At 47.0% G+C, this 23,182-nt stretch overlaps 1 protein-coding gene and 2 pseudogenes across 2 annotated transcripts; 2 read left to right on the forward strand and 1 right to left on the reverse strand.

The window, feature by feature from the left end:
* The first annotated feature begins 5,173 nt into the window (after positions 1 to 5,173).
* Positions 5,174 to 6,264, forward strand: LOC136552552 (uncharacterized). 2 transcript variants are annotated; one of them, XM_066544113.1, is made up of 2 exons: positions 5,174 to 5,437; positions 5,572 to 6,264. In XM_066544113.1, exons 1-2 carry the CDS (start codon positions 5,393 to 5,395, stop codon positions 6,082 to 6,084), a joined length of 558 nt encoding a protein of 185 aa, XP_066400210.1. In that variant the 5' UTR covers positions 5,174 to 5,392; the 3' UTR covers positions 6,085 to 6,264. The 2 variants fall into 2 exon arrangements, with proteins under 2 accessions (XP_066400210.1, XP_066400211.1); XM_066544114.1 differs by having other exon boundaries at positions 5,184 to 5,407.
* A 1,226-nt stretch (positions 6,265 to 7,490) lies between these two features.
* LOC136552553 (internal alternative NAD(P)H-ubiquinone oxidoreductase A2, mitochondrial-like) lies at positions 7,491 to 10,946 on the forward strand (annotated as a pseudogene).
* A 1,689-nt stretch (positions 10,947 to 12,635) lies between these two features.
* LOC136552554 (secretory carrier-associated membrane protein 1-like) lies at positions 12,636 to 16,957 on the reverse strand (annotated as a pseudogene).
* Between the last annotated feature and the right edge of the window lie 6,225 nt (positions 16,958 to 23,182).

The following is a 23,182-nucleotide window of genomic DNA, read 5'->3' on the forward strand; positions in this document are numbered from 1 at the left end:
TTTCCTCCTTCCACTAATTTGATTCTGAGGCGGCGGAAATCGACCGTTACAAACTTTCTAAAGCAACCACAATCTCTCAGTTGCTCTCCGGCGACGCCTAGCCGTCTAGGACCGAAGAGTCCAAGAGTAACAAATGCGAATCACGAGATTGATAATATACACAAGTGCTCAAGTGGTGGCTTGCTCTCTTTTTCAAATTCTTTCTTAACCCACAAATTGATTTTGCAATTTGGATCACACACTCACTAAGAGAGGGTTTAGGAGAGTTGGCAAGGCTCAAAAATGTGTGTCTATCTCAGCAGAATCAGCAACCTCCAAAGGTGGAGGCTTGGGGGTATTTATAGCCCCCAAGGAAAACTAGCTGTTTTATAGCCGTTGCAATACCGGACACGTCCGGTATGACCAAAACAGTAAAACCTCCAAGTCTGTTGAAGTGCAAGACGTCGGAACTCCCGACCCATGCCGGGACTCCCGACCTACGTCGGAACTCCCGACGAACCAACCCGAGAACAACAATTTTACAGCTGCTGAACAAATACCGAACATGTCCGGTATGAATACCGGACACGTCCGGTATTGCCAGACCAGCAACAAATCAGTTAGCTCTTTTGTCGCTCAAATTCTCAAAACTCACATGGGTTGGCTTGAGCACTTATGAAACATTATCTATCAATATGATGCATCTCTCTTAATAGTACGGCATACCTATTAAACTCAAGATAAACTGGAAATATGAATTTATACCACTTGAGTTGTTCTTTTGAATTGATGCCTGTCCCTTCCAATCTTCATCAAGTAAGGGTGCTAACATGTTGATGTTGATCTTTTCACTTGAGCATAGCCATCTTGAGCATGTGACTTGATTCCATTCATCAAGTTTGAATAATCCCAAATGTATCAAGTCACTTTCATCAAATACTTTATTATAGATTTGATCCTTCACATCAATATGACCATCTTAGCTTGATTAGTACCTCAACTAAATGCAAGTACTTTCTTCTTCACCCTAGCTAGGTTCTTCGGCCGCCAAGCCGTCACTTGCCCTTCACCCTTGCTTAGTACCTCGAAGCCTTTCCTTGCTATCTTCACTATCTCAAGCCATAAAGTCACATCTTGTGTTGAATCATCCATTCATATGTATTGTTATATTTTTTATTTTAATTTAGCAAGCCTCAAATATGAGACCATTCCATATGCAATCCCTCATGTCTCATTAACTAATAATCACGAGCTTCCTTTCACATAGTACATGGAAATCCCACAATAAATAAGCCTTCATATGAATTCCATTTGCATTGTTGTCTTGTGCTTGAACTAGATTGTTTATACAACAACACATCATTTTGGCTTTCACTAAGTACCTGTGAGATAACCTATTACCTGTCCACACTTAGCAAACAGGTTAGTCCTTTAATCACGTTGTCATACAATCATCCAAAACCCACTAAAGGGCTAGATGCACTTTCAGATCGATCAAATGAATATGGTTTCCATATGCTTCAGCTGTTGGAAAGCTTAATGAATGTACAAGTAAGAACTTACCCTGAACGTAGCTTACGTATCCGGGATATTTTGGCAGAAGTCCAATCCAGATATAGATCACTGGAATGGAGTTAAGAATGTCTTGTAATTTTTGCAAAGTGTCATAGGCCTCATGCTGAGTAAGAAAGAACAAGTACTCTCAAATAGTTGTGGATACAAATGTTAAGTTTTGGCGAGATGTGTAGTGAAATCCACAGTAGTTGCTAAGCACTCGCAGTTAGAGTATTATTGTGGAAAAACTCCAATGAAACAGTTATGGTGTCATCAATGATGCATACCATAGTATAGCTTGTCATGAGGCCTCAGGAACAGGTAAAAGTGGTTAAGGAAATATGTACCCGGATTTAACAATGGTAGTCAACAACAATAACTATTTAAAGTTGTTAACTCCTAAGACAACAGATCAAGTGTGTTGTCAAACACATTGACATTAAGTTATATGTTGTAAATGAGAAAATCCAGAATCATTTTGAAAGCACTGAGCATATAAGTACCAAGCAAGTACTTGCGGATCCGCTTACCAAAGGCTAACCACCCAGTGCGTTCGGAGAACACACAGTCGACATGGGTTTACGGAAAAGCCTATGATTTCTGTATACTAAGGGCCTAGTTGAGAATCTGTTTCAAAATAGAGAGGTGCATTGTAGCTGTTTAATCTAATGGCAACTGGCCGTGACATTGAGGCACGCTCTATGCACTGATCTGCGATGAAATGAAAAAAAAAGATAAAGTAAGTTAAGTTTAAGTCATAAGGTGAGATCAAGGGGGAGAATGTTAGATTGATCTCCACCGGTTGGCCCAACGATCAATTGGGCCCTTTGATCCGCGCACTGATTGGGAGCGCCTAGTCGTTCTCCTGGCTGATGGGCCCCCGTCGCGCAACACTATAAAGAGAAAGGTGGAGGCCGGGGCGCAAGGTACGAGGTTCACTGCTGCCTCTAGTTCCCAACGAGTCTAATCCTAGACCGATTGAGAGGGTGTGCTGTGAGCGACGGGAAGCGTCATCGCCTTCGCCGTCGTCACTGGACCGCGCCTCCATGTCGATGCTACCTCGTCGGCACGCCATGGCCGCTGACTGTCTCTCGATGAGGTACTTAATAAGGTATTGTCTAAGTCAAGTTCTACCCGCTAGAATCTGCACCTAGAGGTTTTATCAGTTCTATCAGCAACAGGGCACGGTGTAGCCAGGCTGTCCCTCTAGTCAATGGAGGCGAATCCCAATGGAGACATTGGATGGACACAAATCTGAGTCATTGAGCTTGGGAACCTGTTCACTGTTAATCCCCTCTCCATCTCTTCGAACTTTGTTGGCTTCGCTGATGGAGTCCTTCTTGTGGAGGCAGATGGTAGATTATTCAGTATTGAGCTGAAGACAGGCCAGGTGAAAATGTTATCTGAGGGTAATGGCTTCCACAACATTGTTCCCTACAGCAGCCGGTGCACTCTAGGTACAGTTTTTGCTTGGTTTATGATTTGCCAATGTTAATGATCTGGTCTAGCTGTTATATATTTGATAGCATAGAGATATGGGTGATGATATTCAACCTTGGAGAGCTGTTAATGATCTGGTCTAGTTGTTACCCAGTAAGGCACCCAGCAGGAAAGAGATTTTATTTCTCTTCGAAAGTCATAACCTGCATGTCCTTCTGCACTGCATATAGTAGCATCCATGTTCTGTCATTGTCACTTATAGAGATCGTTGTACTTGTGTTAAATAGAGATAGGTATTTCTTTTTCGAGTTTTTAGTCATGTGGCTGTTACTTGACAGACTGTGGATAATAAACTAGTGTTGTTTGCCTATTTCTTTAGTCAATAATTCGTATGTTTTGTGTCTGGCGAAGCAATTATTCATTGAGGGGAAGTTGGTCTGTTCACTTGAACTTATCAGCCGGCTTATCAGCTAGAATCTATAGTATTTTTCTCTCACAACAAAACAGCTTCAGGCCGGCTTATCAGCCGACTTTAATACCAGCCAAACAGGGCATCAAAATGCTGATGCTATCATTTTTTCTGCATTTCTGCAGCATTGGAAGCAGCAGCAGCCTCTACAAGTGAGGAACCAACTACAGGTGCTTCAAGTGCATCAGAAGCTTAAAGTGGTGATCTATGGGTTTCTCGCTCGAGTGGAAATTGGGTATTGGTGACCGTAACGAGTGTAAGCTTTATGATGGCACAATTATCACCTATATTTGTTTGCCTGTTAGGGGTTCTGTGTTTTGTTGAAGGGGCCACGTCACTTATGTTTGTTACCTTTTGCTGTCATGTTCCTTTGGACCTATCACAGACATTAGTACATGTTCACTCCTGAACTTATAGCATGGAATAGAAGCCTGCAATGAATGTGTTGGGAAGTCTGCAGTGGATGTGTTCTGTTAAAAAAAGTACGCATTTGTTTCGTTCAGAAAAGGTGCTGTATGCATTTGAAACTAGAACACTTTCATGTGCCATGTTAGTATATTTTTGCTCGATCATGAAAACTGAGGTGTAGGTGTAGCCAGACTTCAGTTTTTTCGCCTGCATCGCCTAGCAGCAATGCTGGTGTCGGACGCGCAGGACTGAGGGGTGCCCGGCGCATCTGGGAGGGCTTCGGAGACAAGGCGGCATTCGCAGTGCCAGTGGGGGTGTAGCGGGGGGTGGCGTTGTTCGTGGCAGGGGCAGGGCCGGGGCTGCTGTGGGTACTTGTTCGACGCGCTGGTGCAATATGCGGCGGCAGGCGGGAACTCAACGCAGAGCATGCCGAGCGGGAACCTGATGTCACGGTCGGATCCCAACGGCTCTAGTGCTCTACTGCTGCGGGGTTTGCTCGGCCTGAAGGCGCGGGCTGACCGCGGCATGCGGACCCGTGCACGGCGTGGGCTAGCCTGCCGCGCCGGGCGCGTCGTCTCACTCAACATCGTCGGACTGTGGCGCTCGCGACTAGGCTGCGTATCACCGCACTTCGCCGTCGACAGGGCTATTCAACATCTCGCGGCTCATGGCCTTCAACGCGATTCGGGCTCCCTGGCTCCATCCCGGAGTGGCTAGGCGCCGGGATTCGCGCCCACTTTCTAGTCTCTCGGGCACCTGCGGTGGGCCGCGTGGGGGACGCCGATGCAGCGATGGGGGCGTGGTCGCCGTGGCCAGGGTCCGCAGGCGGCGAGGACGAACGCGGCGTGCGAGATTCATCCAGTCAGTGACGAGGAGGAACTCCACGGCGGCGTCCCGGCGGTAGGCCGTCTCCCACTGCTCCAAGGCGTCCGGTGTTAGATCTCGAGCATAGAACTAGCATGTCTATACGCTGTTGAATAGAATCATAAACCCTAGAACATCTGCTAGTACAGTAACACTAGATAGAACCAGAGAAAAAGGAAGGGGCAGAAGATGCACGTGTCAAACCTGATAGCGCAGAGGGAGTCGATCCAGAGGCGTCGGCTATCTCATTCGTCAATGAAATCTGCGCACGGGCAGCGACTTTCGGAGAAGAGATCGATGAAGCCGTCAACGTCGATGGAGCGGGACGGCGCGTCTAGTGGCACCCCTCTGGATCGGATTAGGGTTTAGGTTTCAGTGAAAAGCTCGGCTCAGGCGAACCTTACGATGGCGCGGCCCTCTTCCCTTCACTTTCGTAGAGCAGGGCGCGGGAGAGCGCGATTCTCCGCGCCGAAGAGACCCCGACGCGAATTGCTTCTGTTCCGCTGCCTCCCTCTCGACCTTTGCGTTTTCCTCACGATCGCTAAGAGCCATTGGATCAGATTTGAACGCATCACCGAATCTGCGTCCGGGCGCTACGGACTACGGGCTACGGCTGAAGGCTTGAGGGCAGCAGGGAGCAGGCAGGGAGGCGGCGGCGGCGGCGTCCAGACTCCAGACATGGCACAGGGAGAGGTGAGTCCAGCAGCGTTCCTCCTCTTACTGGTACGTCTCGCGCGTTTGGTTTCGTGCTTCCCGTCGCCATGCGAACCCAGGACACCCACAAGGTGCTCGATCAAATGCCACACTAGGAGCTTCTATTCCACGTCGATCAACCATCTACTATCCAACTGTTGCAGGCCGACGCGCCGAGCGAGGGCACCGCCGTCTCCAGCGGCAGGACGGTGAAGCTCAAGGACATGGTCCCGGCCGCGACCAACACGGTGAACACGACGTTCATCGTGCTCGACAAGGCGGCGCCGTCGGCCCGCCCGTCCCACCGCCACCCGCACGCCCAGGCCCGCGACGGCGGCGGCGGCAGGGAGGAGAAGGAGGTGACGTGCCTAGCGCTGGTGGCGGACGAGACCGCGGCGGCGCACTTCCTGCTGTGGGGCGGCGAGTGCGGCGCGTTCGAGCCGGGCGACATCGTGCGGCTCACGGACGGCATCTTCTCGTACCACAGGGGGAACGCCCTGGTGCTGCGGGCGGGCCGCCGCGGGCGCGCCGAGAAGGTGGGCGAGTTCACCATGCTCTTCGTGGAGACGCCCAACATGAGCGAGGTCCAGTGGGGGACCGACCCCAAGGACGGCCGGAGGATGGTGCAGGAGGCCGTCGTCTCGCCTTACTCCCAGATCTTCAAGCCGCTGCGGTGATCGTACTTCCAGAGTTCCAGTTGCGTCCGTCTTGACTCGTGGCCTTGCCGTTCTTTGTCAAAGCATGATGACAATTGACATCTATCTTGCTCTCAATCTTTTTCGTGTGCGCTTCAACTTGTGGAACACAAATAGGAGTATGGACTTTTTTCGATCTAGAAGAATGAAACGAAACGCTTAAGCTCCGTCTGCCTGAAACGTATGTCTGTCATAGTGACAAGGTACATGTGCGGCCAGTAAAAATCGGATCCAATCTTGTGCTGTCTCCGTTTCAAATCACAGAACGGATTAGTTTTTCTTGATTTTACTGAGTATCTAAACATATATGGTCTGTTTGGCAAGATGTTGGGAGCTGTTTTTTTTTTTTTTTTGTCAAACGCTCATTTTCAAAATACTTTCACGGGTGAAGTTGTTTTTCTCCTCTCACGAAGATAGAAGTTGGGATAAAGCTGAAAAAAAGTAGCTTATCGTAGCTTCATCTCTCATATTATAGTCATTCTATTCATTGTTCCATCATGTAAAGTTGTTTTTACCAAACACTTATTCCAAAACAACTTAGCTTCAAAAAAAAAGTTGTTCATGAAGCTATTTTACAAAAAAAAATAGCTTATATGACGAAGCTGAGCTGTGCCAAACAGGCCTATAGTAATTGGGTAATTTGGAACATAGTGATGAGTGACTTAGTAGTAAAAATCAAAGTTTGTCACACGTGTACAAACTCATGTACGTACACACTCACCCTGTTCGCTTGTTGGTTTCAGCCAGCCTAAACCAGTCAGCCAACAGTATTTTCCTCTCACAACAAACCAGCACCAGCCAGCCCAGAAACCAACCAGCGAACAGGCCGGCTGTGAGTTCCTGGCTCCAAATCGTGGTGCTAGTGCTATATGCTGGAACGCCACCATGGCACCATGTATGGGATATGGACATAGAGTGTTCGGCTGAGCTGGATTATTTATTATTTATGTTGAAAAATATTGTTTATGTTAAAATATTGTGAAAGAAAAATAATACTTTAATTAAACAAATAAGCCGAATTAAAGTGCAGCCGAACACTGCCGAACGTCCCTGGAACGCTCCGCGCCGACCCCCGGGGCGACCAGCAGGGTGCGCCGCAGGTATCTGGGCGCCTAGCGACCGTTGACAGACCGCGACAGCTAAGCGCTGAGCCGCTGACGGAGTCCTAGCGGTTAGCGCACCTTCCCTGCACGCAGGGACCCAGGCAGGCGAGAGGTTTTGTGGGGTCCGGTTGTTTTCTTCTTCTAGCGGTTAGTTTTTCAAAAAAACTGTTAAAATTAAAAAAAAAAAAAAACCGCGAGACCCCCCTCCGGCAAGTCAGGAATATAAAATGAGGCAGGGACACGCGCACGGCCCGTCGGCCCCGTCTCTCCAGATCTTTCCGAAATCCTTGTCCCCTTTTTCTTCCCATATTATACACCCACCACCTGTCCTTTCTGCGGCGTTGCTGCTGCTGTTGGAATCTTTTAGATTCCTAGTCCGACAGTTGATCGATGGCGACGGGCCTTGACGTCGTGGTCGTGGGATGATTCTCCCTTTGCCCCGTCGCCTTTGTCGTCATATTCGCACGGTAATTCTTCGAAAACTTCACCGTCGTTTTGTCTGCGTTCTGGAATGGCCATCCACGAAAGTTGGGGCTCTAGGGTTTTGCGCGATGGCTGAGGGGGAATTGGAACCATGAACGAAACTCCGCGGCGGCGGCGGGCACAACGCGCCCTCGACTGCGGCTACTTTTGATTTCTTGGTTACATTGTAATGTTGTTTTCCATGCGCGTGATTACTGATGACTCCACCCGTATGCACGACGTGGTACATGTGCGCGTTCCAGCGTCGTCGCTGATTTGCCAAGGGGCTTGTCATACTTGTTCTTCGCTTCGGCAAATTTCTTGGAGAACAATTTGATTTTTGACTGCTTTTACTTGGAGTACAATTCGTAAGATGCATACTCCCTCCTGTCGTTAAATGTCTGTCGTTTCCGTTCCCGAGAAACAACTTTAACTAAATATATATTTAAAAATATTAATATTTATAATACATAATTAGTATTATTAGATAGATATTTGAATATAGTTTTTTAATAAATTTATTTGGAGATAGAAATATTGTACGTATTTTTTATAAATCGAGTCAAAAGCTATCGATATGTAAATCATGGTGACAAACATTTAGGGAGATTAGTTCGTCAGTTCCAGAATCCTGGGACGATGGTCAAAATCAGCGTCCACCGAGACTTCCCAGGAAAAATGCCCATCGAACCAAAGCCAAGTCGCATTCCTCATGTCCTTTTTGCTATGCTTCCGTTGTCTTTTCTACACATATATATTATCGTGCAGATTTGTCATCAGTTATGCACACAATGCTGAATGCAGTTTGGTTGGGCTTCCGTTTTGCAGGCCCTTCTGTGATAGCTACTTCCCACGCACGCTTGAAGCAGCTACTCCCGTAGATGGCGGCGGCGTTGTCTAGGATCGGGAGGGGAGCGCAGCTGTCGCTGTCGCAGTCCCTGTCGAGGATCGTCTCTGAGGGCGGCGTCGGCGGAGCGTCGCCGGCGGAGGCGGTTTCCGCGCTGCGCAGTGCCGCCGCGCTGTCCCACGCCCGTGGCCAGCACGCGTCGTCGCTCCACAGCCTCGCGGCAAGGTCCGCGGGCCACCTCCTCCAGCCGCCGAACAGGGGCATCGTCACTACGCCCGCGAGGCTGCACCCCGCGTCGTCCGCGGCAGTGGCGGCAGAGCTCTCGGACGCGGAGACGAGGGAGCCCGAGGCCGTGGCGGCGCCGCCTCGCCAGATGCCGAGCCTCGGCCCGACGCGGCCCGGGGAGAAGCCCCGCGTGGTGGTGCTGGGCACCAGGGTGGGCGGCGTGCCGGCTGCTCAAGGACGTGGACACGCGCGCCTACGATGTCGTGTGCGTGTCGCCCCGGAACCACATGGTGTTCACGCCGCTGCTGGCGTCCACGTGCGTCGGCACGCTCGAGTTCCGCTCCGTCGTCGAGCCCGTCAGCCGCATACAGTCGGCGCTCGCCACCCGCCCCGGCTCCTACTTCTTCCTTGCCTCCTGCACCGGCGTCGACACCAAGGCGCACGAGGTGTACTGCACGGCCGCGTCCGGCGATGCACAGCTGCCCAGCGACCCGTACCAGTTCAAGATCGCCTATGACAAGCTGGTGATCGCGAGCGGCGCCGAGCCGCTCACCTTCAACATCAAGGGCGTCCAGGAGAACGCCATCTTCCTCCGCGAGGTGAGCCACGCGCAGGAGATCCGCAGGAAGCTGCTCACCAACCTCATGCTCGCCGAGAATCCAGGTAACAACACAACATCGGTTCACGTACACACCTCTCTCTTTAAGGAGAAATACGTCGATCATCGTTAGTTACGCGCATTGATCATTATTAGCTTGCACGCATTGCAAACTTCGGCTGTGATGATGATCAAGCACTGTGCTCTCTAGGCTTGTCTGACGAAGAGAAGCAGCGGCTCCTGCATTGCGTGGTCGTCGGCGGAGGCCCCACCGGCGTCGAGTTCAGCGGTGAGCTCAGTGACTTCATCACGCGCGATGTGCGCCAGAGGTACGCGCACGTTAAGGACTACGTCAAGGTCACCCTCATCGAGGTAAGTACTCGGTGCACCTCATGAACCGACAGTATTAGTACGTATATGCATCGACATCGATTGGACTTACTGAAAAGTTTCTGATCATCTCATCGTTTATGACCTGTTATTTCCAGGCAAACGAGATCTTGTCATCGTTCGATATCGGGCTGCGGCAGTACGCGACGAATCACCTGTCAAAGGTAACATAGGCTTATTTCTGTGATGACATTCTGAAGTATAACATTCTCGCAAATGCACATTAATTAATGTGATCTCAGGGCTTAATCAATGTTTTGTGCTGCATCTGTGACAGTATGGAGTTAATCTGGTGCGAGGCATCGTGAAGGAGGTGAAGCCCACTGAGATCACCCTGAGCGACGGCACCCGCGTGCCCTACGGCCTGCTGGTCTGGTCCACGGGCGTCGGCCCGTCGGAGTTTGTCAAGTCCCTGGACCTGCCCAAGTCCCCTGGCGGGAGGATCGGCGTGGACGAGTGGCTCCGCGTGCCCACGGCCCCGGACGTGTTCGCGCTGGGCGACTGCGCGGGGTTCCTGGAGGGGACCGGCAAGCCGGTGCTCCCGGCGTTGGCTCAGGTCGCGGAGCGGGAGGGCCGGTACCTGGCGCGGCTGCTCGGGAAGGTCGCGGCGCAGAACGGCGGCAAGGCGCACTGCGCCGGCAAGGTCGACCTCGGTGAGCCGTTCGTGTACAAGCACATCGGCAGCATGGCGTCCGTCGGCCGGTACAAGGCGCTCGTCGACCTCAGGGAGAACAAGGCACTGCCGCTGAGCCATTAATCTGCTTTCTGATCAGTGCAAAATGTGGCATGAGATTAGTGCTAAGATTTGACAAACGGTTTTTGCATTTGCAGGATGCCAAGGGGGTGTCGATGGCTGGCTTCCTCAGCTGGCTGATGTGGCGGTCAGCGTACCTGACGCGGGTGGTGAGCTGGAGGAACAGGTTCTACGTGGCAGTGAACTGGGGAACGACGCTTGTGTTTGGCAGGGACAACACCAGGATTGGCTGACGAGGTGCAGCAGCAAGCTGGTCGCCTCGCCTGTGTTCCTCTGAATAGTTCACGAGAGCGAGAGACTGGCTGTCGTTTTTGTTCTTTCGTTTGTAATTCAACAATGTGCTGAGAGATTTCTGTTTGGCTTCCATACTCTCTCTAGATATTCGATAGACGAAATGCATGAGATTTGCAAATGTAAGTCACCAGTTTTTTCAAAAACAAAAAAGATTAAAGATGTGTTCAGTTGGCGAGAGATGGCACACAGAGATGAAAGATAGACTTGCCTGGGTTGAAACAGTTTATGGAGCTTGTAGAGTAACGAAAAATACAAACCGATGCACAGTTATTTCTCACCGCTCATCTCGGTGCGTCTCTGTTTTGTCCCCTCGATTAAAATTTAGTTACTCAAACTAGTGACTAAACTTTAGTTATTCCTATTTGGTAGTGACTAAAAGTGACTAAAGGCTATTAAAGCAGTTTAATAAAGACCAAACTATCACTAATGAATATCTAAATCAGGATGGGTGACCAGCAATAATGAGGGGCAACCCTTATTCACTGGGCACTTTAGCCCACTTTTAGTTACTCTTGAGTGACTAATGTGACTAAACTACTTTAGTCCTTTTTTAGTCAGTTTGTTTAACAGTTTAGTAGCTAAGGACGTGTTCTTTTTCATGGGAGAAGGGATTAAAGATTAAATTTTAGTCCCAATTAGTCCCTTTAAACCAACATAAATCTAATATGTTGGTCCATTTTCTAAACTTGGACGGCCATCTAGTTCCAAACTTTTAAAAGTGCATATCTATATATGTCCCCAATCTTGCTAAACGGGATGAGATACCTAAACTTAGGGTAATGCCATCTAAGTCACTAATTTCCAAAATTGCCCGCATGGCTGCTGACTGTACAATCGAGCTTGTATGTGTTAGGAAGGGTAGTTCCCCAAGGTAGAGGAGAGCATTCAGTCTGACCAAATCAAATCGATCGGTTGTTCAGTCATTGGAAGTTCAGTCATCTAGAAATAGAGACCAATCGGTTCATTTTAAAACTCAGGATCGAGCAAGTTCCATTAGGTCCGGTCATTACTTAACTAACCGAATTAGACAAAACAACCACTAACTAACATAATTAATAATAAATTTTAGTAATATTTTTTCTATGTTAAGGCAAAAATGACAATACAACGTATAGATTAAACAAAGTCATAAGAGTGATAGTTGATATAAACCCACTAAAATAAATATTACATCACTAATAATAGTCTAAAGTACATGTTATGTCAAATGTTCAGCTAGTTCGGTTAGAGCATCTCCAAAAGTATCCTATTTTTTCCTCTAAAAATATGTAGTTTTGCAACTCCTAAAAAGATATTGGGAGGGAAAAAAGAAGTTTCCAATAACCCACTTCTAAAATATAGAAGACAATTTTAAATTAGGAATCATATACTATTTTTAAATTGGGAAAGCAATATCCGCACCCCGTGACTACGCACAAAGTCGCATAACGGGGGAGGATTTTCCAAGTGCGTAAATTTTAGGAGCATGGATTAGGAGTTGTTGAAGATGGCTTTTTTCTCATTTTGCTAAAAACTAAGGATTGAGAAGGGAAATATGATACTCTTGAAAATGCTAGGCGTGTAAGCAAAGTAGTATGGACTTGAAAACGAACTAGTGACTGAGGGACTCGAGACCAAACTAGTGACCCAAAGCTTTGATCTGCTAGTTCCGGTGTCTCGGATAGTTCGATCTTTGGTCAATTATGCCCAGGACTACCCCTGGGGCAGCCTCATTAAAATTAGAGGCCGTCATTGGCCAGTCAATTTGGATTGTTGGATTCAAATCAAAGAATTGACAACCCATTTTCAATTAAGACGCGCACACTTCACACACCGCATTCAAACTAGTGCACGATTACACATGCATGTGCACCTCCCACACGCTAGAAATTTATTGGCATTACTCATTCAACAAGTCCAAATAGCTGCTCAAAAAAGTAGAATAAATAGTTAACAGCACTGTACAACTCAATTAAAGATGGTTCATAATTCACTCCACATTTCAACTAGCAAGAAGAAAACGATGAAGTAATAAAGCTGTAAAAGCTGCACATTCCCTATATTTAGTTAAAACAGGACGGCGAGTGATATAATGTCACTTGTAGCATCACGATAACCTACTGGCAGTTTGGTATCACAGTCAGCAACCAAGGAAGAAACATGTGCTTTTGTTTGTGGCACAACCTATCCACCGGAAGTATGCGCTTGGGACTAGGACTATCATCACAAAAATACCACACCGCACTTAAAATGCAGCTCTCATTGCACCCCTTGTGGCATCACGCTTCATCTCTGCAGCCTTTCCACTTCCACGGAAGTACATGTACACTTGCTGCACGCGAAGAATCCAAAAAGGGCTCAGATATGTCGCACTGCAGTCTGAAGTTGGTTCAGGAAAAAAAGAACGGTTGATCATAGAAAACTGACCTGGATGACCCAGATGCTGAGCAACGATTCCAGACAGAACAATCCAAATCCAACAAAGTAGAATATCTGCAGAACAATCGTATGGATTACTCAGTTACTAAACAAATCAGAGAATTAGATTTTGCATCAAGGATACTAGATGAAGATTATTTATCAAAAATTTCAAAGCTCTCATTTAGCAAACAAAAAGGTGCTCAGCTTACCCCAACCAAAGCATTCACGCTGATAAGATCAATTGCTGGCAAAATTCCTCTGCAAGAGTAAACAACAGGAGTTAGTTCATGACAAAGATCCACAAGGTACTGCAAGGATGTCCAGTTATCTATTGCCCCTCTAAACATCAATCACAAGATCTTGGGATGCCATTGTCCAGACCAGTAAAACACTTCGTGTTTTTATCTTCATCCAGTGATGGAGTTGTCCAACTAGGAAATGGAGCAGTGGAGATTTGTTCTATATAAGCCAACTAAACTAATTTTAACATCAATGTTACTTTACAGACACATTGAAATGTGCAAGATCTACAGATTGCGTCACCCATACATCATAGTAAAAAACATATTTGATCGAGTGCAAGTTCACAGAAGCCGAAAGCTTTTAGGAAAAGGCAGGCAAGAAACTTACGCCAATGATTTTCCCTCAAATACAACAGGAGGAGCCACAGCAGAAAATACGCAGAAAAGAATGTGGAACTGCAAGAACAGGAGGTTCAAGCATTAATGAACACAATAATAATATAAATAAAAATCATAACTCTTGGACACTTACAGTAAGAAACTTGTTATATTTACCAAGTAAAGCAAGAAGAACAATCCAAACTTCAGTGCGCTATCAGTCCTACAAAACAAGTTGCCAACAAACATTACCCATCCATGCATACAAAAAAATATGGTACAGGCACAAAATAATGTGATGATATTTCAAATAAATTACCTCATTGCATTATACAGAGGACGATACCACAAAACATATGCACCAGGAACACCAGATATGAAGTAGATTATCGCCAATAACCAGATCTTAACACCTGAAACGGTTAATACAATTTTAAAAATGTGAGCATGAGATAATTTGATTAGAACCACAAATAACACCAAAAGGACTCAGTATACCTTCCCCCTTGATCCAAGCTGTAGTAACTGCTATGACATTCCAGAAAAGGCAGCAAACCAACCCTATTCAATACCAAATAAAACTGTTGAAATAATATGCTTCAATAAATCATATGCAAATTAATAAGATAAATTTCTAATCCTTCAATCTTTGCCTCTCAAAATATGTAGATTTCTCAATGCGATATAGCTTTGTATAACTTCAAAAGGAATGCAACTTTTCAGTACCATTAATATCTTACTTTGCTCCTCCCTATGTTTAAGAAATTAAATTAACATGTTTGGAGAATGCAGACATACAAGAACATAACCATTAGTGTCACTGATAATTCCATCAGCACGCATATCAATTTAATAACTTGTATTCTGGCTAAAATATAATAAATGTATCAATGGAAGTATCAGTTTTCCATTCTAAAATATATCTGACCAAAACCATTACAGGAATGCTGGAGTCATTGATTCAAAGGTTGGAAGAAATCGCTTGCATGTCTTACACAGGTTCACAACCTACCAGTGAGAAGATAAGACCAATGGAAAATCCAAAACGTAGAACTTAAAAGAACATCATCCAATATATTTGGGGGGAAGGCATGTTCATTGCAGATTGCACCATTAAATAAAGGAGAATATTGAATATTATTCATCAGAGTGAAAGTTTTCAGGATGTTGAGAATCAGAAGCAGCATACCAAGAAATGACGCAAATGCAACATATTGCATTCTTTGAAGGTGACTCGGTATCTCATTGGTGATATCATGATGGATGAGTGGTAGAAAAGGAGGCCAATTTTTCTCCTCAATGACAATGCCAGCTGCCAAACAAAATAAGGAAATGTAAGCTTAGCAACTTGTGAAACAAAATGAACTTTATCTTAAAAACATGGATCATAATAATTTTCATGTCAATGCCCTGTTGAGTGAAAAAGAGAATGAATGTATGAAAGCCTTCCAAACTTTCTGATGTTCACTATTCATACTTGTTTTACATATAATTATGTAGTGTCATTTACCACAGTACCGTTTTCCATCAAGACAGCAATTAGACCCAGGCTAGTGCTTATACGTTAACGAACCAGTGTAGCTGAGGCTCAGTAGACATGTTTTACAAGATCATGTTATTATTTCAGATCATCAGATGTAATATGCCATACTTCTAACCTGTCAACATTAGGTAAATTGCATGATTATTTCTTCTTCAATGGGAAGAGACAAAGACACTACGAATGTACAGTTCTTCTACTGAGTCATTAATTAAAAAAAAAAACAATGAGCATTTACCTCTTGCTGCAGCCTCCTCTCTTCGTTTTAGTTCCTAGTCAATATAACAGATACAATAGACAGTCAGAAACTGACAACAGTTTTTCAGAGATTCCTCCAAATATATCAGAGTACAGCAGAAAAATACAATTTGGGGCAGCAAAATAGAGTCCAGTGGGGATTTAACAAGTGAATTCTAATTCACATTTAAGCCCACTAGGCAACAATTCATGCTTGGAATGAAAATTAAACTGATCATCTCAACAACAACAAAACCAATTATCTAAGGAGCCGTGATTGTGTCGTGTTTAATCAAAACTGAAAGGAAGATGTAGAGGCATGTGTCATGTGCAGCGTACCTTCTCCCTCTTGTTCAATTCCGCTTCCCTTGCTTGCAGCTCCTTCTCCCTTTTCTTCAGGTCCTGGATATCCACAAAGCACAAGTTATTGGTTGCGCTGAACAGCGTTTCCTAGCAAGTGTGTTCATACAGCCACATTTTGCATATGAGAAGGCAATGCACATTCTTACACACCTTTGAAGAGTCAAGGGGTATATCCACTGTGGCACTGAAGTCTGCCGGTTCAGGAGGAAGCGGCGAAAGGCGTGAATTGGATGCAGGAGTCACGTTTCTGGGGTTCTACATTTCAGCAGAAATCACACAACATTAAGCAGGCAAGCAATATGAACCCCTGACTGATGTGCCATACCACGGAGGTCGCATAACTCATAAGAACAGAACAACTCACAGGCATGTAAAACGCGCCACCGCCAAAGTTGGTCTGCCCGCCAGCCTTGCCGCGAGCTTGTTCCTGTGTAAGGAAAACCCACCAATAAAAACTTCAACCACAGACACGCACAAGAGGTTGAAGCGCCATTGCATCATCAGGCCAGAATAAAAAAAAAATCCACTAGCAGCGTCGGCGATACTGCAAGGGGGTAACATGCATTTGTTTTTCCATCGCCGGGACGTGGTCAGATCTGCGCCCCGTCCAGATCCAAACAGGAGCGAAGTAGCGGATACCCCACTGATTCTCGGAAGAAAACCGATGCCAGGTAAGGAAACTAGATCTGCGCCATAGGGGTGGAGGATGGGCGCGCGTACCGAGAAAGGGTTCACGTCCTCCTCCTCGAAGGGGTTGTTGTCGTAGCGCCCGGCCATGCTTCTCCGCCCCTTTTGCTTTGCTTGCGCCGGCAATGGCGATGGAGATTGGAGTAGTGAGGCGGCGATGAGGAGTCCTGCCCCGAACAGAGGAGCGCAGCACCGCCCCCGCACGACCACACCGACACAGACTAGATGGGGCGGGCGATGGCGACTCCTCTTTGCCGTCTTGCGAAGGAGAGGAGGCGGGTGAACATGCACACGCGGAAACCACCTCTCCGGCCAGTAACCGCTCGTGGGCCAAACTTTGGCTTTTGTTCAATCAGTGCTGTTCCTCCGTATCTCGTGGGCCCGTTAAATTGTTTATAGGAAAAGTTAGGTCCACACGGTTCGACTGTGCGGCACCAGTGAGGAGGTCTAAAGAATATTTTCAATACTCTCTAAGAATGGCAACGGGGTGGGTTCGGATCGGGTGGAGTGTCTGGGCACCTAAAAACCGAAATCTGAACCTAAAACCCGAAGCCGTCCCGAACACCAATTCGGGTGAAAATCCATCCCCAAAACCGAAAACCCATGGATCCCCGAAACCCGTCGGATAATCCGAAACCCGCCGAGCGCTGATGGGGGCACTCCGTGTCCGCGACCGAGAGAGAGAGACAGAGAGGGTGAGCCGCCGTCGCGGAGTCGAGCGCCCGCTGCCGCGCCACCGCCAGGAGAGAGGGGGCAGATTCGTCGCTGCCGCAGGGAGAGAGGGCACGCCCACCGCCGTAGCCACCATGTGTCGGTCCACCACTGCCGGTAGAGCCTGCTCATGCGCCTACCGTCGTTGCAACTCCTCACCGCCGGTAGAGTCCGCCATGTGCCCGCCGTCGGGTCTGCGCGCGCGGATCCACCGTGGGGACGAGGGAGAGAGAGGAAGCCGGTGAGGTCACGGACTGGCGAGGCGCCTAGGTCGGCGAGGTCGCCCGTCGGGGGCTCGAGGCATCGGGTGGGTACAGGCGTGCGGCCACCGTGCGGTGCGGGACTGCGCCTGGGTGCGGGCAGATGAGGCCACAGCTCCGCCCTCTGCTTCGCCGTGTCCTCGCCTCCCACCTCCACCATAGGCCTTGTGCGCCGGTGGGCCGCCCCTATAGGGTCCGCGCGCTCTGGGCCTGGCGGCGGTGGCGGCCGATGCCGGCAGCTGCTCCGGTTTGGACGGGGGCAGGGCCGAGGACTCGAGGAGGCCGCCCGCCTTCGAGCGTCGTGAGCTTGTCGGGGTGAGGGCGTGAGGCGCTGGCCGCTGAGGCCGCCGTCGCCTGCCAGCCTGCCAGGGTCTCAGGGACTCGGGGTCAGGGTGAGGCGTTGAGCCGCTGCCGCCGTCGGGTGGGAGGGTGGGAGGGGAACAGGTGAGGGCTGATGAAGTGAGGATTCCAGCATTATATACTAGGGTTTTAGTTGGGCCTCTGGTGGGCTGTTTGTTTCGGGCCCCGGATGGAGCTCCACGGGTAAAAATAAACATTCGCCCCAAACCCGCTGGATTTCGGATATCCGAACCCGAAAATCCATGGGCGAAAACCTAGAACCAAAATCGAAACCCGCGGACCCGAAATCCGCGGATATCCGCCCCGAACCCGACCCACTGCCATCTTTAATACTCTCGCGGCCAGCTCGATGTGGACCAAGCTATAATTAGCGGAAAATACGAGTACTTGCGTTAAGGGCTTGTTCGGTCCTAGCTGACTAGGTTTGAATGCTAATTAAAAGGACCTAAGTATAAATTTATTTTAAAAGTAATTGCATAAGTGGTGATTAATTGATGAGACGAATATATTAAGGGCTTCTTTGGATTGTACGATAGGACTTGTATAGGAATAGGAAAAACTAAATTGAGATGGCATACTTCTCGAATTCTATGGGAATTGAAACAAAGGAAACTAGAGGAGATGGCCTTTGATAGAAGATCAGATGAAACAAAGGAACTTGCAGATGCTCCCATGTTTTAGTCTGAACGGCTACACTTGTTGAGCATTGAAAGCAAAGAACAAAGGAATTGACCGATGCTGTTTGGCTCTAGAAGGCTCACGTCCTAGATCGGACAAAAAAACAGCTCAAATAATGCTCACCAGAATATACGTGCGCGTGATTAGTTTTGGCGCCAGGAAAGTTTCCAAGAGCTCAGAGCTCTTGCTTTCTTTCCTACGGAATTTAGCTGTAGGATCACAGTCCTATAGAATACTTTCTTCACATTTCCTATGAACCAAAGGCAAGTATAGGAAAAAATCCTTAGGAAGTTCAATCAATCAATCCTGTAATTTTTTTTTTGTTTCACCTGCAATCCAAAGGGCCCCTAATCGTAAATAGCCCTTGATTAGCCCATGTTCGCTGTAGCTAAGACACGTGTACATCTTATATTTTAGGAGTTAGGACAAATAGAATAATAAATAATATAATACTCCTAGCTTAGCTAGTGAAAGTGAGCGTACGGCAACACAACCAAGATTTATCTCCTCTCAACTTTAATTTGTGATACATAATTGTTCAAGTGTCAATAGCCTATTTTCCTTATATAAGATCTATATTCTTCGCCACACAAAATAAGTATTGCATGGTTTAACGGGTCATGTCCCCTGTCTTCTAGGACTATGAGAGCATCGGCAGAGTACTGGATACCCGATTTTTAAAAAGGAGAGAGTATTCAAGCATCGATTTTCAACACTGCAGGGTCGATGCTTCGTCTCCAAAATCTAGCATCGGAGAATAGATATAGGCCCCGTTCAACTCGCTGAAACTTGACTGAAAAATACTGTTCTGACTGAATTATTGTAAAAAAAAAACATTGTTTCAGCTAAAAAAAAACTAAATAGTGTGAATTATAAGGTAAGCCGAACGTGGCCATAGAGATCTATGGGTGCCCGGGCTTCTAATCCATGAAATAATTCTTTTGCAGCGGGCTGTGAGAGAGATGGAGATTTTTCTCATGCGTACGAATAAGAAAAAATGTTCAGATTGGGGGCCCATATTTCAAGTCTCGGCTCATTGCGGGTGCTCTAATCATAGACCATCTCTAGGGTCTGTTTGGCAGGGCTCTAGCTCATCTGAAAATTGTTCCAGTTGGCATACATTTTTATTTCTGTAAGGCCAGTCTCAGTGGGGGTTTCATCTCCCAGTTTCCAACACACCCATATTTTGGAAACAGTGCAGAAGAGTTTCATCCTCATGAATACTCCCATGAAACTTTTATCTTCTCTCTCTTCATCAAGACAGTGCTATGTCAGCATATTTAATGCCCATAAAACTCTATGAAATCCCCATTAAGACTGGCCTAAGCATTATGATGAAACTGAAATCGCCAGGGTAATATCAATAGTTACAGAGGCACAGTAGAATAGAAACTGTAGAACCTTTGATGGCAAACTGAGTTTCAATGTCACTACTTCAATGATAATAATTCTACTATATGTTTGCTCAATATATCCACCTATGTTATCGTTCTATGATTATTCTTGGACTTACAGTTGTTCTACATATGATTTTTATGTCAGAATTGGGATAAAAAGAAACAATGTATCATCTTAGGTTAACATATTTCTAAAGGTCATCTGCCCCATAGGCTCTCACAATTGCACACGCAAGATATATTTTTTAAGTGTATTATAGTTGTCTAGTAGTTAATAACTGTATTAGCCTGCATTGGTCAATAATCTCTGCAGAGGGCATATAGTACTAAGAGTCTAAGATATAGCAAAACAGTTTTGAACTCCGTATACTTTTTCACTCCCTTCTGTAACGCAACGTGCTGGTCGTTTTTTTACTAGCACTTTTTGAGATTATTTTGAAGAGGGGATGGGATCCACTAGCCGAAAAGGCGCTGAACCTTTGCAAGTTGGTAGACAAACAAATGTGGAGTGTCCAAACTCCCTTGCAGCAGTTTACTGGAATTCCAGTGGAGATCCTGATAAAACTAAACAAAAAAGGAGTTGGCTTGGGAGCGATACTGTAATCTGTCATCAAGGAAATTGGTGAAGTGATCCGCCATCCCAAGATGAGCAGACAGTTGCCACAAGTGGAGCCACCAGTTATCGAAGTTGAACCTGTCAGCCCATGTCCAACCCATTACTCGTACAGTTTTGGTGTTTTGAGTAGACCATTACACCTGACCTCCAGCGGAATAACATGGTGGATATGTGGTTCTTCACCATGAATATTTCATGCCATATGTTGAGCATATATCTTTGGGTCATTTGTGCATTCTGGACCTTGCGTTGTATTCATAACTTTTGTGTTTCTTGAAACTTTAGTTTTCAATAATTTTTGAATGGTCTCAATGACCTAGCTAAGGCCATAAGCTTTGCCTTATAAATAATTTAGCACCGATAAATGAAAAATAGAGTAATTGACCAAACTACTATTATACTTTCAGGCTTGGTTTCAGATTAGCACGACCATCACAACTTAGCAGCATCTGTGCCACAGAAAAGGCATCATCAACCCATTCCAAATGTGACAAAGATCCATGAGTGGGTTGATCCAACGGGAGACGCGCAGTCTGGGCAGCACACACTAATTATTTTCATATTCATATTGAGGCATAATCATGGGCCAGTCCAACAAAAGCCCGCGCGTGGTTTCTAGTTGGATATGTAAAATGGCACTTCTCACACTATTTGGAGACGTGCCACGCAATCTCTGAATCTCACCACCTTTTTTGGTTCTTGACCAGAAAATGACGTGGCGGAGGCTGCAAAGGGTATGGTTTATACGATAATGATTCTACGAGGACATCCGTCCCCAACTTGTGTCCGGACGTGGCCCCGTGACTCCCACTCCTTATCCCATTGGCATCGTTATCCTATCTCGTGACCTATCCCGCTCCCCCCACGAGCCCACTCGTTGCTTCTCCGCCATCCCGTGGCCCACTCCGCTCCCCTAGCACGCCACTTGCTGCCGCTCCACCCTCCGCTCTCTGGGCCTGCTAGCGTCGCCGGGACGGACACCGTGTGCCGCGCCTAGCTCGTTGCCGCCCCGCCCACTCGTGCTCCCTCCCTCCCTCCATCCCTCCCCTTCTCGCGACCTCCATTGCAACCCCACGCTCCCAGTGACCCGGCTCCCGCTCCCCCCACCGGAGACGAGGACGGCGGTGGCAGCTTTAACGAGGTAGGTCGGTCCTCCTCTGGATCTGAGCCCGCCTCCTCCTCCTCCGGATCTGAGGGACGCAGCGGTGGCTATGGTTCCGGCGAGCTCTGGGGTCCTATTCCCTCCTCCCCCGGGCGAGCTCGAAGGTGATGGGCCAAGGCTGGAGCAGCCTGCACCTCGAACCCATCCCTTTGTTGTTTGTACGTCCTTTGTTGTTTCTCCGTGGTGTAATGGGTTTTTTAGGGTGTTACAACAGATGATTTTTGAATGTTGCAATGGTTTTTTTTTTTGTTGCAACAAATGATTTTCGAATGTTTTTCTATTCCATGTTTCAGGGTTTATTTTTGTGATGTTGTAGTACTACTATTTGAGATGTTGCAGCACATATTTTTTTCGATGTTACCGCACATAATTTTCGATGCTTGCAGTACATATTTTTCGGTACATGTTTTCTGATGTTGCAGTATATGTTTTTTCGATGTTGCAGTATATAATTTTCGATGTTGCAGCATAATTTTTCGATGTTGCAGCGTATATTTTTCGATGTTTCAGTACATATTCTTCGATGTTGCACTACATAATTTTGCAATGTTGCAGCATTTATATTCCGATGTTGCACTATATAGTTTTTTCATATGTTTTGCGATGTTGCACTTGGTGTGTTTTCGTGCTCTTGGGACAAGGGGGCATGGTGGGGGAATGGGGTGCGTTGGGGAACAGGGACATGAAGCGCGGTGAGGAACATAGGACAGGGGCTGCGGTGGACGCAATTCTATTCTATTCCGATCTGATTTCTATTCACATTGGGAAGGGGGGCTGCGTCGGGAGCGGGCGGGTTTTGGTAAGAGGAGCAACATCGGAACGCATCTCGCGCGCCGGATGTCCGAGCGCTAGGATAACGTGGTTTATATCATGAGTATCTCATGATGTTGACACTGGTATAGTTGGAGAACTTTGCAAACAATCAAACATTGTGGCCTTGTTGCCATATACTCGATTGTAGTACCTGGGTTCTGGAACCTGTTCACTTGGGCTAGGGTTTGGTTGTCTCGTCGGCTGCATTATGGGTCTGAGGGTCTCGCCTATTAGTCCTACTTCTACAGCGATCACTCTAGTACGCAAGATAGGCCTACTTCTACAGCGATCACTCTCTCTCTCTCTCTCTTTTTGAGGGGTACAGTGACCGCTCTAGTACGCAAGATATATAAAGTATTAATAGTAGACAATATGCTGCGTTCACCTTGGCCTTCTCGGATTCTCGACAGGTGATTGAAAATATGAAAACCAAATAAACAATGCGCCTGCGTTGGCAGCAAATGAATGATTGGATTCTGGTAATATGGATTCACCTTGGACTTCGATTCTCGACAGGTGATTGAAAATATGGAAACCCAATACACAATGCGCCTGCGTTGGCA

Source organism: Miscanthus floridulus, chromosome 4, assembly GCF_019320115.1.
Source record: "Miscanthus floridulus cultivar M001 chromosome 4, ASM1932011v1, whole genome shotgun sequence".
NCBI lineage: Eukaryota > Viridiplantae > Streptophyta > Magnoliopsida > Poales > Poaceae > Miscanthus > Miscanthus floridulus.

What these genes read in the sequence shown, in the direction of transcription:
- LOC136552552 (XM_066544113.1), top strand. Translation starts at nt 5,393, where the DNA reads ATGGCACAGGGAGAGGTGAGTCCAGCAGCGTTCCTCCTCTTACTG. An exon ending in CAGCGTTCCTCCTCTTACTG is followed by an intron (nt 5,438 to 5,571) that starts GTACGTCTCGCG and finishes CAACTGTTGCAG; the next exon opens with GCCGACGCGCCGAGCGAGGG.